General features: G+C 40.4%; 1 protein-coding gene across 5 annotated transcripts in view; it reads right to left on the bottom strand.

Moving 5' to 3' along the window:
• The window catches only part of PIP5K1B (phosphatidylinositol-4-phosphate 5-kinase type 1 beta), a 118739-nt gene that overhangs the window by 8489 nt on the left and 92344 nt on the right, over positions 1-17906 (bottom strand). For 3 of the 5 annotated variants that reach the window (XM_089490358.1, XM_089490355.1, XM_089490356.1), the window contains exons 8-15: positions 11327-11538; positions 10606-10689; positions 10447-10495; positions 9456-9540; positions 6370-6525; positions 5956-6100; positions 1412-1529; positions 492-545 (exon numbers count right to left, since the gene is read on the bottom strand). In XM_089490358.1, the coding sequence (XP_089346484.1) occupies positions 492-545; positions 1412-1529; positions 5956-6100; positions 6370-6525; positions 9456-9540; positions 10447-10495; positions 10606-10689; positions 11327-11538 (903 nt within the window). The remainder of the gene's footprint in view (positions 1-491; positions 546-1411; positions 1530-5955; positions 6101-6369; positions 6526-9455; positions 9541-10446; positions 10496-10605; positions 10690-11326; positions 11539-17906) is intronic. The other 2 variants (XM_089490357.1, XM_089490359.1) reach the window with 2 other exon arrangements.

The raw sequence follows: 17906 nt of genomic DNA, 5'->3' as shown, positions 1-17906 counted from the left end.
CATGGCTATATGATGCTCCTTCAGCACTGGATGCAGCACTGGAGGCGTGCCATGATGCTGCACACCATGTGAAGCAGCGCACAGTGTCAAGGCGCCCTGGGGGGCAGAGTTGGGCATGCGTCGTGAGGATGCTATGCCCTAACTCTGCCCCCATGCTGGCCTTTCAGGCTGGTCTGTAAAAGCCCTACAACTCTTTGCTTCCAAGCCATCTCTGACAATAGCAATGCTGGCTAGAGATTATCAAGAGTTGTAATGCAACACATGTGAAGGATGCCATAAATATTTCTTTTACTTCTTGTCTTTCTCCCTATGTGTACATATATATGTGTGTATGTATGTGTGCATGTGTGCATTATTTGAATTGGAACCAACTTTTTTTTTTGAAAAGAGAATTATGTGCATATTAAAATGGTATGCATCTTTTGGTAACAACAGTAACCATGAGAATAATGCTATAAAAATTATGAATAGCATAGGAATAGTTTAATTACCATTGTGTCATACCTCTTTTCTTCTTGAGTGGTTGCTCTCCCTCCTGTTTGGAACTTTTGTAAAAATGCCAAGGGAAAAGGGGGGAAATAGTTAATACAGTTATGGGTTTGGGGCTGGTCTAAATCACTGCTCCTCAGACTGATGTGAGGGACCAGAATTTTTAACCCTAATATGCCAAGGACTATTTCTTTCCTGGAAACTCTCCAAATACCAGCCACCAATGACCAGTATTTGTTCTGGGACTCCCAGCCTTTGAGTAATACTATCTAAATGATCTTGCAAGAACTTCCCCATCTTGCAAGCCTATGGGTTGTCAAAATGTCAAGATTGCTAAAATCGACCAAACTGGTTAGGCAAGTTAAACCTGACAAATTACTGTTATAGAGGTGGGTGTCTCTTCTCAAGGATGGCCATAGACTTGGCCTTAAGATGATCTACCTTTCTCACTGACTCCCTGAGAAGATTCTGAGTTCTGCAGTAGAAACAACAGACTCTACCCAAGGGTGTAGTTTTGAAGAAGGCTTCATAGATGGAACTGGACTGGAAATGCTATGAGACAATAAATTCCACTAGGGAACTGACGGGGAGCCAGACTCTGCTGGACAGCTAATGCTGTGAATCTTCATCTTATGTTCAGGCTGTATGTAAACATTAAAAAAAAGTGCTTGACAGAAATGACGCATGTCTCTGGTGAGCTTGCCTCTAAGCGAATCCTGGCTATGTGCTGGGCCCCTAAAATTTCTTGCTGTTCAAACAGCAGGTAAACACATGCAGAAATACTTTTGACAAAATTAATTAAGTGAAACATTTAAGTCATACATCTGCAGAATCAAACCCATTGCGAATTCAAAGCAAATTGACAATTTAAAAATATACAAAGCTTGGTAAAAAGAAAGTCCAACATGGATGGTGAACTTACTAAGTATACATCCAGTACAGAAGCATTATCATTCTCTGTCTCCACTGTGCTCTGTTCTGAAGTCAAGCAGATAGCACTGTCTTCTAAGGTGAATGTTGAACTCGAAGGCAATACTTTACTGGATATAAAAATAAAGTGCAATGAATGAAAAGAAAGTGAAATGGGTCAAACCTCATATTTGCATTTTTTAAAAATATGAGGTGCATTGTACTGCAGGGCTATTTAACTGCACCTAAGGCCCGCCTCCTGTGTCTTACCTTAAAACAACCAGAAACCCATTCAGGGACAGCTAATGGCTTCCATGTCAGCAGAAGGGAGCTATCCAAGGTGCTGAACTTATCTTGGGGACAGGCTCAGCACCTTGGAAAATGCCTTTAATGTTCTGACTAAAATCCAGAGTGGATTCATGACCACACTGACCTTGAATTGAAATGAGTAAGCAGTGAAAATAACAATGCCATCTTGGTTCCAATTCAATGTTAGAATAAACCTCCCAAAGTTACTGTAGGGAAAATGGGACAGGTGCAACCAGTATTTTTCAATGTTGTTTGAAAATAAAAATGTGTTCACACTCCACCTATTTCAAAGCTTCAGGCAGTGTAGTGGCATTTCAACATTCTTTTGGTCTGTATATAAACAAACGAATACCCAATCCAGGCAATTATTATAGCTATTTGGAGAACAGGAAAAGCAACACTTGGCACACCCATTGAATATGACTGGTATGTCATAGCTTTTCCTGTTCCACTCATCCTGAACCATAAACAGAATTATTATTAGTGCTGTTCATTATTTAGTCTGTAAAAGTTTTACTCATATGTTTTGCATTCAGTTTGCATCCACATATAATTCAAACGAAGAGAAAAATAAAAAGCAGAGGTTCATAATGCTGAATGCTGAAAACTAGTTATTTTAGAGTTTCAGAGTGGAAAGAATTTCTGTAACAAAAAATATCTGGACACAGATCCAAATGGTAAACAACCTCTGCAGTTATCTATATCACTATATCTTTCCAAGAAACCTATTTGCATATATAGTTACCATGGTTTCACATTTGTATCGGCAAGGACAGAAGTAAGTCTCCTATTCATATCTCATGTGGCAGCAAACATTTTTCTCATGCTGGTATTTTTTTCTAATGCTGAGCTAAATGCAAACAAACACAGGCTTGTTTCCAGAACACTGGAAATGCTTAATGTGCCTCATATTTCATCATCTTTGCAAATAAATATTCTGGCACATAAAAACACTGCACAGACAGAAAAAAGGGGTGGGCAATTCCGCTTGTTTTAGAGATGTAATAAAAAGCTGAAATCAAATGGAAGTGTGAAACAAAAACATAGCACATATGTAGTAAGAGGACAATAAGTAGGTAAGACTAGTAGCTAAATGTGTATCAGACTAGTTGCTGCCATTTTTATTAGATTTTTTTAAAAGCAAGGAACTAATAATAATAATAATAATAATAATAAAATTTATTTGTATCCTGCAGCTACCAAAGTTAAAAATACAGAACATATAAAATCCCTAATACCCTCCCCTCCTTAAGAAAGTATTAAATCCAATACAGTATTTAAAAAGGCACAAAACAAAAAATACACAAACAAACATACAAGTTAAAAACTGACCAAAAAGTCAGCAACATCACACCCGCAAACAATCAGTGGGAGCAGCAGTATCTTTCCCAGACGTTTTTCTAAGGCCGGGTTCTCTATTCTGTAAAGGCCTGCCGGAAGAGATCCGTCTTAACAGCCTTTTTAAAGCTGTCTAAGGATGTAAGTAGATGGATCTCATCCGGCAGGCCGTTCCACAGTCTGGGGGCGACAATGGAAAATGCCCTCTGGGAGGTAGTCGAAAGCCTAGATTTTTGTGGCTGAAGTAGGCCTCTCCCAGAGGAGCGGAGTGCGCGGGGAGGATTATGGGGAGAAGGCGGTCCTGAAGATAGTTTGGACCCAAGACATTTAGGGCTTTAAAGGTGATAACCAACACCTTGTACTGGGTCCGGAAGCTAATGGGCAGCCAGTGGAGGGACTTTAGAACCAGCGTAATATGGTCCCTCCTGGATGTTCCAGAAATTACTCTGGCTGTTATATTCTGTACTAATTGCAGTTTCCGGACCAAGCACAAGGGTAGCCCCATGTAGAGCGCATTACAGAAGTCTAGACGTGAGGTTACCAGTGCGTGCACAACAGTCTCAAGATCTCTTACTTCCAGAAAAGGGCGCAGCTGGCGTATCAGCCGAAGCTGATAACAGGCGCTCCTGACTGTCGCATTTACCTGGTTCGATGTCAGGAGCGACGAGTCAAGGAGCACCCCCAGACTGCGAACACAGTCCTTGACGGAGAGTGTGACCCCATCCAGGACTGGAGATTGCAACCCAATTCTTGGTTTCGGGGCCGTTACCGTGAGCACTTCCGTTTTGTCTGGATTCAATCTCAATCTGTTTTTCCTCATCCAGCCCATTACTGCCCGAAGACATTCATTGAGAGAGGAGACGCCATCAGAATTCGAGGCCAATGAACGAGACATGGAGAAATGGATTTGGGTGTCATCAGCATACTGATAACACCTGGCTTGTTCCTGGCCCTAGTCTAACATATTCTTGTTGTATGTAGGAATACTTTATATGTTTGAAATTGTTTTCAGATGCAAAAAGAGTCAATTGTTTTCAGATGCAAAAAGAGTCATGGAGCCCTGGTGGCGCAGTGGTTAAATGCCTGTACTGCAGCCATTCACTCAAAACCACAAGGTTGCGAGTTCAAGACCAGCAAAAGGGCCCAAGCTCGACTCAGGCTTGCATCCTTCCGAGGTCGCTAAAATGAGTACCCAGACTGTTGGGGGCAAATTAGCTTATTTGCTAATTAGCTTACTTGCTGTTCACCGCTATGATCTTTGGAATAGCGGTATATAAATAAAACAAATTATTAATTATTATTAATATTAAGGTACTGATAAAAAGTGTCCCAGTGTATGATTAAAATGTTCTCTGCCAGGGATGCCTCATTTGCATTGCAATTCCTGTTAGAAAGTCAAAGGGATAGAGCAAGACTAAAGAAAACATTGCTGTTTTTGCAGGTAGTTGCCAAGGCAGGAGAGAACGGATCATGAATATAAGAAGAATAGAAGAAATATTAAAGTCTTTAAGGCAAATAAGGAGGAGAAAAGGAAAAACACAGCCTACTTGGAGTGAGGCAGGAAAAAGACTGAGGGATGGTGGGGGTTGCTCCCTCTGGTGGCGACTCCTTCAAGTCTGGTTTTCCTGCCTATTTTGGAGTAAGAGATGGAATCAACCCACATTATAGGATGTTTCCACCTCCATTGCTGGAAAAATACCAATCTACATAGAAAGAGTTTGTTTGAACACAGACGTGGATACAAAAAGGCCATTTGAGCATCTTGTCCCAGTTTAAAGTCATAAGAAAATTATTTTTCATTTAGAGTATGTCAATGATTATTTTGTTGGTGTATAAAGGCATGTTCAGACAATTTCAAATAAAAAAGTACTGCAGGATTATGTCTTTTTAAAAGGCAGCTTTCCAGAAAGCCTTACTGCATTTACAAGCATAGGTTTTAATGTAACAGCTGGAGGCTATCACTTCAGTCAGCTTATCTTCAAAAGAGACACTCAGCACCTTAATAGTGCTTAGCACTGGTGCCTCAGTCACCCAGGAGGAAGCTGACATATAATCTAAACACAATTCAATTACCTTTCCCTGGGGTAAACAGATAAAGAATAGCTTGAAAAACTGATTATTTGGGGAGAAAATACTGAGGCCCTCAAACATTCCAATAAATCATATGGCAAAGCAATGCACACTTCAGAACAGAAAGGACCAAGCAGACTGTAATTTGTTTTTACTTTGAATTTTCTTTCTACTTTAAAAATACAACAGCAATAACTAAGAGTAGCATGTAGTTCAGTTACTCTTAATGCAATGCTGCAGAGCTGTCAGGAGCAGAACCTAAAATCAGGGATACCATTAGATACTGAAGAACAAATAAATTCAGTGTTTTGTCCAGCACAGGAGGAAAAAGAAAATACTGGTTGCAATTTAGTATACACACTTGCCAGGGACAAAGTCCCACTGAACTCACTGGGACATATTTTGACAGGTAAAGGATTATACTTGAGTAATTCCACAGTCTAAACACAGAGAGACCTCATTTCAAAATGTTGGGATACTTTGTTCCCCTAGCTCAGAGTATGAGCCTCCCTTAGACTATGCTAAGAATCAATAACTAAATGGGAACTGGAAAGACTCATACAGTGGCCCTTATGTCCAAGAAGTCAGGAAAGTGGTAGAGGGAAACGGTTACCCTGTGGCTTTAAAGATGCAATCAGGGGTTCATGTTTCTACAACCTCTTGATGACTCTGGTGGGTCAACAAGACCAAATCAACAACAGTTACAATTCTGCAGCTTCAGAGCCCTTTGGTGTGCATAGAATCTCATCTGTAAGATGTCTGTATGTTCTTCTCTGGATTAAATGTAAATCAGAAAATGACCAGACAGGGAGAAAAATACAGATTAAATGTTTTGATTACCTGCTAGAATAAAACCTAGTTCCATCGTGTTGATAATTGTCATCTGTGTACAAGGAGGAAGAAGAAATTGTTGTTGCTAAAGAAGCTGCTTCAAACAGGGAGGCTGTGCTTGGCACTAAATCTGGCCTGTGTCTGGAGGCTAATACTGCAGTGGGGAAAAGAAAGAGAAACATGTTAGAAATGTTAAAAACCGAAATTAACCATGTTCACAGAAAATACAACATGCTTACTTGTAGAAAACACAAACATATTAATACTAAACTAACAATGATGATGATAATAAATTCTCTTAATATATTTTAGGGACTTATTTATGGCAAACATCTAATAAGGCAGATTTCTGTGAAATTTCTGTGAAAATCAATAAACATGATTTTATACAAGTAGGACATACAGCTATTCTTAAAGCATTACCTTCTTCATCAAGACTACAATAGCTCTGTCCCTCTGTAAGCAAGTCATGTTTTTCATCTTTCCAGTCATGGCTAACCACAGATACAAATTCCTGTGATGTAGCTTTTAGAGCAGCAATGGAATTGCATCTTTTCTTGGAGGGAGAAGACTTTAATGCTGTGTTTTAAAAAGGAGAAAATTGAGAAAGGTAACTTAGGTGTGGTCTCTTCTTATAATCAAGAGGCAGAATTTCTTACTGTTTATATAAAGTATTTCACAATTGTTACTTGTTCAAACTCATAATTATTCTCGCTGTCTTTGATTTGATCAGATTACTAAAATAACTGCCATCATTTCATAACTTTATGCAAGAATGCAATTGCCTTCTGAAGACTCTGCAGTATAGGCCAGTATAAATCTGAGAAACACTGGCTTACAGGGATAGAATAATAAAACTTGAATTGAACTTTTTAATGGCAAAATCTACTATGAGACTATGCATAATTTCACCACATTTCACCTACATTTCACAACATGAAGGATTTTATGATTATATAAACCTAAATATTAAGGAAAAGATTGTTTGACTGAAACTATAATCAAAAAGAAACATTAAAATGTACATTATTATCCTGGATATCTGAAACGACAATAAAATAAGTTCAACAGGTTTTAGTGAACTAATTTTCTATGGTCATATTTTAAAGCAAAGATAAATACTGATACCTGTCCCTGTACAAATAGAAAGCATCAGTAAGATCAGTACAAGATGCAGCTATCACATATGATTTCAGAGACGATTTGCAGAGAGTTCACTGGCATGTATGCAGCCAGGCCCTGCCAGAGTAGTTTTCAGAAATGGAGACCTCTGGGTGCCTCCCAAATTCCCATCAATACTACATCAATACTGCTGGGTCAAGAAATACAAATTTCTTGTATTCCTTCTCCAAGGCAGACTGAAGATGTTTGAGGGGGATGGGAAAATATGCATACAACTGACATTTTTTGTACCAGCTTGCCATGCTAACTGGCATATATACTGAGAAAATTGTGTGTTGAAGGAGAAAAGGCCATGGTAGTCATCCCAATGGCAGGAACTGGGTGACCATTCAGATGTTGCTGGACTGTAGTTCCCATCAGCTATCCCAAACCTGCCCCAACACCATCTGGAGGGCTGAACACTGCACCTAATGGGACAACTCATGCCTGGGGGGCAGGGGAAGGGGTCTTGTGCACAAACCTGCACATAGCATTCACAAAATGCTTGAATAAAATGCTCTCCTCTTACTACAGATAACATGTAATAGATTATACACATCCACACTGCAAAGTTTATTAGGTTCACTGTGTGTGAACATGGATTTGGGATGGGATGCTATTGTCTGCTGTGTCAGCTGAACAGCAGAAACATGAAAATATAACAGTAGTAGAGGGGGTCTATGAACTGAATCAAAGGCAGAATGTACCATCACAAAATATTTCAGTGGTTTATGAGGGCACTCTATGCGCATGTGTGTGTGTGTGTGTGTGTGTGTGTGTGTGTGTGTGTGTGTGTGTGTGTATCACAGAGACTGTAAGAAAACTGCTTGTCAGATGCTGGGGAATGTAAGAAGGAAGGTTACAGTTGCATCACAGACATCTGGCTGCTCATTGTAAACAGAACGCGAGACCAAATTGGCCTTCAGTCTAATCCAGCATGGCTCAGCTCTTGGTATGTTCTTAGTGTTTCACCCAGGCTTAAATTTCTGTTCTTGCAGGGGAGTGCTACTCAAGCTGAAGCCATTGGCTGCAGGTCCATGAAGAGTTTCTAGAAAACAAAGGAGTAACTGTAGCTTCTAGGTTCTCAAATAATGGGGTGCCCTCCTGGGGGACTTGACAACTTTTCAGGGGGTGTGCCTTAAGACATCAGGCACCGATTAGTTCACACTCCAGAGAGGGGAAGTGCTTGAAATTTTTTGGCTGATGCGTCTTCAGCTTTAGACTGCATGGCAGGGAGTGAGGGAGGAAAAGAAGGAAGTGAGTGTCAGAGTGTGGTAGGGAGGCTGAGGCTTGTGTATGCATGGTTGGAGCAAAGGCTGTTGCTCCCCCCATTCCTCCTGACTCCAAGCTGGGCGGAGGAGCAGCAATAACACAGTGTGTATGAGGATAAAAAAAATAAAATAGAGGTGGCTTAAAACCCAATTTCCCTAACAAAATTGTCAGAGAAGTCTCAGAACTTGAGGAGTGTTCAGGGGAAAGCCTCTCTCACAGGCAACGCAGAGCTGTGCCAGGGCATTGTGAGAAAAGGAGATTTTAAGCCACCTCTGTATTTTAACTTTTTTCTCTCACAACACACAAGAGACTCCAGCTTCATGAGTTGGGTGCAGGAGGAATTCAGGGATTATTCCTCCTCCTCTTAACTCCTGAAACCGAAGGTTTGTATGTCAATGGGAGACAGCAGCCTCCAGCTTCATGAATCGGGTGCAAGAGGAATCCAGGGATTCCTCTTCCTCTTAACTCCCAAGGCAGGAGGCTGTTGTGTCAAATTACAGAAGCAGGAAGAATGTGTCCTGATGCCCAGGCCTTACCGCCGCAGCCTCCCTTACTGCTCAGAGACTGCTTCTGAGCCTGGCTGCCCTCAATCACAGGTAAACTTAAATTTTAAATTCTAACTTGAGCACCTGTGGGTTTTTTGTATCGGGGGGGGGGGGGGGGGAAGGCTGGAACCAACCCCCACAGATACCAAGGGCCAACTGTACTACATCAAAAGCAGGTCTCTGACGTGCACATGTAGATGTAAAGGGGGACTCAGGGGGGAAATGTTTGAGAACCACTGCTGTAGCCAATAAATACAAATGTGTTACTAGTCCCTGAAATATTAGAAAAATAATTGCCAGTTCTCCACATCAGCCTGAGAGGCAGCCAAGTGTAAAGCAACCTTTCCCAACCTTATGCCCTGGACAACTCCCAGATTCCTCCAGCCAGCACAGTATTCAACACATCTGGAAGGCACAAGTTTGGGTAAAGCAGTAATAAATTGATGGTTCCCAGCTCAGTTGTACAAAGGATACAGGTTCACAAAATAAGAGTTAACAGGAAGGCTGGTTAACAAACTGACATCCACTTACTTTGATTCTTTTTGAACACTCTGGAACTCATAAACTTTAAAAATCTGTCAGCATAAAAACTTGGCCTGTGCACTGAGACAGTGTCCTACAGAAAAGGGAAAGAGCTATTAATATTAGGATAGTAAGAAAAGGAAAATGATACCAAGAAGACTACATAGTTTATGAAGGAGGTTTTTAAATTAAGTTGTGATACGTTCACTAGCCAAAATCCAGTGTTTCTCTTTCACAATCCAGTTATCACTGGTAAAGTTTACAACTCATCTTCAATCTATTAAATCCCCATATTATTTAAAAAATAAACAACAATTTTTAAAAACTGGTCAAGGAAGGCTTAAGATTATTAGCTCTATTTAGCCTCCAAAATGTTTTATGTTTACTGTGATGTCTTTATCCCTTCTCTAATCAAAGGAAAAGACACGAATTCTAGCTGCAGTTGTCTGAATAAATGCCTTGTATGGATAGCATATGGATACAAGTCTGATCAGGTCAAAAAACAGAGGACCGAAAACAGGACTCCGCATTGAATAAGTCATCAATATTATGAAGTAGGTTATGAGGTTGTGTACTATGTGTAGCTGCTTCAGTGTTATAAAGCTTCAGACTTTTTGCAGTGGTCAATGCAATTATAATCACAGAAAAAAATGTTTCTCTAGTCTTTATAACCAGTCAAAAATCAATGTCCTCGTATTTTCTCTGACCCTTGCTTCTCCTTAACCTATGTGTTGTTTCCCTGTCCCTTAAAGAGAAATAAAGCTCTTTAGCACAGGGACTTACATTTCTTTTGGTTATTTTATTCAGCAGATAAACTATATATATATAAAATATATAAATATATATAAAAATAAAAAATAAAAATATACAAATAATACATAAACAAATAAATAAAATACAAACATCCCAAAGATATATGAAGCATATAATTACCTATATGAAAGAATAATTAACCCAAAATCAATACGAAAATATCCTGATAATTTTAAATATGACTTACTCCATCATAAACAAGTGCTTTCCAGGAATGTTCCAATTTCTTTATCAATCTGATGACATGAACAAAAATAGGTTAGTGGAATAGGCTGCTTTATTTTACAAGAGCAGCACATAAATGTAGCAATTGAATAGGTATTAAAATAATGTTATTCTGAACTACCTATAAGATTGTAGGATGTCAATGATGCCCATAAACAGCAGCAGTTTCTCTCCTCTGTGGCTTTTAGCTGGAATGCCTCCCATTCTGAAGACAGCAAAAATATTTTGTGATATTATACATTAGATGTTATTTTTTTTAAAAAAAGAATCAGTGTATTTTTTAAATACTGTGAAATGTATTAATTGAAGAAAAAGCAAAAGAACTCATGCTATTTAGACTGAACAGTAAATGCTACAGGCCAAAGGCAAACAAATAAGGGAAACTAGGGCTGCCTCTGCTCTGCATTCCATAGCATTGAACCATGCCAGTTAAACTGGTGTCAAACTGGATTATTTCTGCTGTGCAGATACAGCCAAAAGACAGTCTCCAATCCTCTCTTCATATACTTTGTTTTATTTCTGCTCAGATAAATCACACATTTTGTGCATCTTTCTTGTATCATTAAAATAATTTATTACTTCTCTGATATTTATTTGCTCAAATAGTGTTATAGCACCAGTAATGCTAGGGATTAAAGCAGGTGCCTGTGCTCTTGTGTTTTTAAAGTATATGATGGATAAACCGACCACTTTCTTGTTGATGCTCCTCTCAAATGGTATTAACCTTTCCTTCCATCACTCACAACTTGAAAGATAAACAGGCCCTTTTTAGATTAATATTCAGATGTTGGGGTGGATTTAGAAGTATGCAATAACATAGTATACATTTTTAAGGGACTTACGTGTTTGTGCTCTCCGTGATGACACAGTCCCCAGATTTTCCTGGGCCCTGTATCGATTCCATAGCTGTAGAATAGAGAACTCTTTGTCCTCCTGGGCGTTTAGAATCAGATGGGTTCTGAGAGGTCTCGCCTTCTCTCTCTTTTGCAGCACTGTCCAATATGTGGATTCCAAGCAGTAAACTGTAATCCATGATTTTAAAGCTTTCCAGCACCTAGTAATAAGAGGTTTATTTTAAAAGAGTGAAACTTGCTATGTTGCAAAATTCATAGAGTATGCATACATACTGAACAGGTATACAGTAAATATATAAACTGCACAATGAATATCCAAATAGTAAAATATCAGAGAAAAAATCCATATACATCTTCTCTACAGTCTATCTGTACTACAGAATGATATAAATTATGTATAAGAGGTGGATATACAAAATAATCTGATTCCATCTAGCCTCAGAGGGAGAGAAAGGCAGGCCAGCTCCATCAGGCCTGGGTTAAAGTAAGAAGGAGAGTCCTCCTTCCAGTCTATCTGCCATGGTCCAGGCCTCTGAGAGAGAGAAAGGCAGACCAGCTCCATCAGGCCTGGCCTAAAAGAAGAAGTAGAGTCCTCCTTCCAGTCCATTTGCCATGGCCCTGGCTTCAGAGGGAGAGAAAGGCAGGCCAGCTCTATCAGGCCTGGGTTAAAGTAAGAAGGAGAGCCCTCCCTTTTTGGGAAAGAAGGCTAAAACCCTGTACAACTACAAATTCCAGGATTCTACAGGATGGAGCTACAGCATTTAAAGTGGTGTCAAACTGCATTATTTCTATAGTGTAAATGCACCCTTTATTTATACAAGCTAGAGGTGCAAGCCACTCTTAATCTATACAAGTCAGTCATAAGGCAGATCAGGGAATAGGGACTCTGCCTGTGGTGGATGGAATTACACTCCCCCTGAAATTTTATACTTGTAGCTTGGATGTTCCAGATTCAATTCTGAGCCTGGATGCCCAGGCTTCAGCACTAGCCAGGAGTACAGTTGCACAGTTAAAACTAGTGCACCACCTGCACCCACTCCTTGAAATGTCAGATGTAACTACATGACACATGGTTTGATTACAACCCATTTCTACTACTGTTATGCACACTACGTGAGGCTGCCTTTGGATACTGTTTGGAAACGTCAGCGGATCTAGAATCCTGTGGCCAGAATGCTGATCAGAGCTAATTATAGGGAGCATATAACTCCCTTGTTAAAACAACTTCACTGGCTATTGGTTTGTTTCTCGGCACAGTTCAAAGTGCTTGTCATGACCTATAAAAGCCTTATATGGTTCAGGTCCAGACTATCTGAAAAACCCTATCTCCCCATATATACAAGCAAGAATCTTTAGCTCTTTAGGGGAAGGCTTTCTCTTGCTTCCACCTCTACCATGGGTATGCTTGATGAGGACACATGAAAGAGCCTTCTCAGTGGCTGCTCCCACCCTCTGAACTCTGCAGGAAGCCAGATTGGCCTCTGCTCTCTTTTCATCTTTCTGTTAGGCAGACTTTTAATATGTAATGCTGTTAAGGAGGCTTCCTATTGGGTGTGTGTGCCTTGTTTGTTTAATTTTAAAACTTTTGTATATTTTTAAAAATAATTATTTTAATTGTTTTTAAACTTGTGTTGTTAACATTTCCTCTATGAGCTGCCTTAGTCCCATTTTGGGGAAAGGCTGCATAACCAATAAATAACTAAATAAACAAACTGTGGAAAGTACATCCATCTTGACTCTAATGTACAGACCTGCCAATGAATTCAGATACAAAATGCCAACGCATAACTTCTCTTTCTCTAACATCCCATAATTGCTTATACAGAGAATGAAAAGTCCTGACTATGTTTTGATTTGTAGCTGCTCTTATGATTTGTAGCTGCTCTTATGAAAGATGATATTCTGTTTAACCTTCTTACATTGGAATTTCCTCTACAAGTAAACAGTTGTAGCTAGCTGTAGGTACAGTATCTGAAGATGTGTATTTGGCAAAGTACAGTGACAAGGTGATAAAGCAATCAGGACATTTTATGTATGTTAGCTCCTATTCTATTGGAGCATAGGAATGTGCCATCTACTGAGTCAGGCCACTGGTCCATCTAGCCCAATATTGTCAACTCTGACTTGCAGGCAAGATTCTTTCCTAGTCCTACTTGAAGAGTTCTGTTTTGCTTTTATGGTCTTCCATCCAAATACTAAACAAGCTTGGGCCTACTTAGCTTCCAAAATCAGACAGGATTGGGGATATTCAGGGTGGTTAACACATTTTGTGGAAGTGCAGTGGGTCGGATATGACATTAGTGCTCTTCATTCTCAAGCTAGTTGCTGGCGCATACAGAATAGATTTTGCAAACTGAAGCATTTTAGGACACCTAAATGCAATCTTTCAGACCACCAGAGTCAATGCAGCGGGTGCTTTCTATGAATCAGTACTTGCAACTAAAATAGAGAGAGAGAGAAAAAAAAACCAGCCACTGAAATTCAACAATGGAAAATTAAAATGGTTGGATAAAAACTGTATCAGTAGTAGTAACAGGAAACTTATTATTACCTTCAGTCTTAGCTAATTCAAATACTGGGAGGCTAAGGTTTAGCAGAATCATGAATCTTAAAGTTGGAAGAGGTCACAAGGGCCATCCAATGCAACCCCATCGTATAGGAATACACTAGTCAAGCACTCATGAAAGATACCCATTCAACCTCTGTTTAAAGACTTGCAAAGACAGAGAGTCCATCATTCCACTGTCAAACAGCTCTTGTAGTAAAGAAGTTTTTCCTAATGTTTTGGTGGGATCTCTTTTCTTGTAATTAGAATCCACTGGTTCGTGTTCTAGTTTCTAGCTTCCTCCATCTTCTAGATGACATTGGATATGTCCGCAGCAAAAGGAAGAAAAAAGAAATCATAGGGCCACTGCCTGGAGAAGATGGCAAAATGCTAACAGAAAACAGAGAAAAGGCAGAATTACTCAACACCTTCTTTGCCTTTGTGTTCTCAGAAAAGGAAAAGGATGCTCAACCTGAGGATAATGGAGCAGAGGACAGAATAGGGGAATTTCAGCACAGAAGAAGCAAAGAGATAGTACAGGAATACCTTGCTAATCTAAATGAATATAAGTCTACAGGACCAGATGAACTACATCCAAGAGTATTAAAAGAACTGGCTAATGTAATATCGGAGCCATTGGCAATAATCTTGAGAACTCCTGGAGAACAGGAGAAGTCCCAGCAGACTGGAGGAGGGCAAACATTGTCCCCATCTTCAAAAAGGGAAAAAAGAGGATCCAAACAATTATCGTCCAGTTAGTGTGACATCAATACCAGGAAAGATTCTAGAGCAGATCATTAAACAGAGAGTCTGTGAACATTTAGAAGGCAATTCCATAATCACAAAGAGTCAACATGGCTTTCAGAGAAACAAGTCATGCCAGACAAATCTTATCTCTTTCTTTGATAAAATTACTAGCTTGGTAGATGAAGGGAATGTTGTGGATATAGTATATCTTGATTTCAGTAAGGCCTTTGACAAGGTTTCCCATGACATTCTTGCAAACAAGCTTGTAAAATGTGGGCTAGACAAGGTAACTGTTACATGGATTTGTAATTGGTTAAGTGGCTGAACCCAAAGAGTGCTCAACAATGGCTTCTTTTCATCCTGGAGAGAAGTGACCAGTGGGGTCCCACAGGGCTCTGTCCTGGGCCCAGTGCTATTCATCAGCTTTATCAATGACTTGGATGACAGAACTGGGGACATACTTATCAGATTTGCAGATGACACCGAATTAGGAGGAATAGCTAATACTCCAAAGGACAGGATCAAAATTAAAAATGACCTGTCTAGACTAGAAAGCTGGGCCAAAGCTAACACTGAGAAATGTAAGGTACTGCACTTAGGGCGGAAAAATGAAATGCACAGATATAGGATGGGGGACACCTGGCTGAACGAGACTACGTGTGAAAGGGATCTAGGAGTCCAAGTAGATCACAAGTTGAACATGAGTCAACAGTGCAATGCGGCAGCTAAAAAGGATAATGTAATTTTAGGCTGCATCAATAAAAGTATAGTGTCTAGATCAGGGGTAGGCAACCTGCGGCCCGCGGGCCGAATGCGGCCCGGCAAGGCCTTGGGACTGGCCCCAGCCCGGTCCTGCCGCCGATTGTCGCCGGGGCCTTTAGGGGGCAATTGTCTATAGAAGCCTCAGAAACATGCATTTATATTAACATTTTTTAAAAAATCAGCAAATTTTTTCACGTGTCCTCCATTTTTTAAAAAAAGTGTCTTCCATTTGAAAATTTTGTCCTACATTTGTCCTGGTTTATTTATATATTTAATTTTTTAAAAAATTAATTATTTATTTTTTGGCTTCGGCCCCCAAATTGTCTGAGGGACAGCAACCCGGCCCCCAGCTCAAAAAGGTTGCCTACCCCTGGTCTAGATGAAGGGAAGTAATTCTGCTTTGGTCAGACACCACCTGGGATATTGTGTCCAGTTCTGGGCACCACAATTGAAAAAGGATGTTGAGAAACTGGAGCATGTGCAAAGGAGGGTGACTAAAATGGCAAAAGGCCTGGAAACCATACCCTATGAGGAACGACTTAGGGAGCTGGGTATGTTTAGTCTGGAGAAGAGACAGTTGAGAGGTAATATGATAGTCCTGTTTAAATATTTGAATGGATGTCATATTGAGGAGTGAGCAAGCTTGTTTTCTGCTGCTCCAGAGAATAGGACCCGGAACAATGGATGCAAGCTACAGGAAAAGAGATTCCACCTAAACACCAGGAGGAACATTCTGACAGTAAGGGCTGTTCGACAGTGGAACACACTCCCTTGGAGTGTAGTGAAGTCTCCTTCCTTGGAGGTCTTTAAGCAGAGGCTGGATGGCCATCTGTCGGGGATGCTTTGATTGTGATTTCCAGCATGGCAGGGGGTTGGACTGGATGGCCCTTGTAGTCTCTTTCAATTCTATGATTCTTTGATTCTATGAATTCTTGCTATCCTGTGAAGACTCCTTTCCTTGCTTTATACCTCTCTGTTCCCCATCCAGAGAATAGGGGAAGGAGTAAGATGTGTTCCTAGTCAGTGTTCATAAGTACCACATGAGCCCTTGAGTCAAAGTTCAGCTGGAATGCACAAACAGTGGCTGAGAGTACTTCACTACTACTATTCCCATGTGAGTAGCTGGGATCTCTGCCAAACCAATGATTCAGTGGGGAAGGGAGACAAACGACTCATATCTAGGCCATCCCCTCGACCCATTTAAGCCCACCTTTCAACTACGCTTGAGGACTGGTAAGATCCTCTTAAGCAGAAGAGGAAATTGTATACAGGGCTTAACAACAACAAAAACAAACAAACATGCAGAACTGTCAATTTGCTTTTCAGTAACAAACAGAGCTGCTGACTTCCTTTTGCATGAGTAATAACAAACTTTTTCACAAGAGTATTATTATTATAACGAACAATGTGACTTCTTGAACACCAACATTATACATTTGTGTTTGTAGGTCTTCCTATATATATCACAGTGTTGTGGGAAATAAACATTGGCTTACCTGGTGAGATGTTTGTTTTAAGCGATGGAGACGAAGGCATCCTTGATGTATGGGTTAGACCCTGTGGCTCGCTCTAGGTCAGGCAGGAAGTAGACAAAACTTTAGAGGCGTGTCCACAGGATAGGACTAACCCCCAAAGCAAGTTTCAGTTAATGTAACAGCCTAGAGGAGGAAGGTTTCTAAGAACTCTCAAACAACTAAGAACCAAATTTTAGGGCATCTGAAAAAGACCCAGTAACCAAAAAACTGTAAACGTCCAATGGGACGAGAAAAAAAACACTAATGGTTGACCTCAAAAACTGGGTGCCAGGAGATCAAGACCAATCAGAGGGAGGGGAGGATGCCTTCGTCTCCATCGTTTAAAACAAACATCTCACCAGGTAAGCCAATGTTTATTTTTCCAGCGATGGAGAGAAGGCATCCTTGATGTATGGGATATGGCATAGCTCCCCAAAAATAAGGGTGGGTAGAAGGAGATTGAGTTAATGAGGTACTACAGCCTGTAGTACCCTTCTTTCAAAAGCCGCCTCAGATGACTGGAAGGAGTCCAGGCGGTAATGTCGTACAAAGGTAGATGTCGAGGACCATGTAGCTGCCCTGCAGATCTCTTCTAGAGAGGCATTAGTGGAGAGTGCCGCCGAGGTTGAAGCACTACGTGTAGAATGAGCGAAAACAGTTCCAGGAAGAGGCTTTGCAGAATCTGTATAACACATGGATATGCAGGACCTGATCCATCGAGAAAGTGTAGAAACGGACACCTTTTTGCCCATGGAATTTTTGTGGAATGAGACAAAAAGGCTGTCAGTCAAACGGAACCTTTTAGTTCTATTAATATAAGTGCGGAGAGCCCTCCGAACATCCAGTGTATGCCAGGTCTTTTCCAAGTCTTTTTTGGGTTGAGGGCAAAAAGAAGGTAGGATGATATCTTGGGACCTGTGGAATGTAGAGTTTATCTTGGTTATAAATGTTGGATCTAGCCTTAGCAACAGAGAGTCTTCTCTGAACACGCAGAGCTTTT

This window comes from Sceloporus occidentalis, unplaced genomic scaffold, assembly GCF_023333645.1.
Source record: "Sceloporus occidentalis isolate IW3139 unplaced genomic scaffold, rSceOcc1.0.p SCAF_1, whole genome shotgun sequence".
Classification (NCBI taxonomy): domain Eukaryota; kingdom Metazoa; phylum Chordata; class Lepidosauria; order Squamata; family Phrynosomatidae; genus Sceloporus; species Sceloporus occidentalis.
This window is presented reverse-complemented; position numbering and strand designations above follow the sequence as displayed.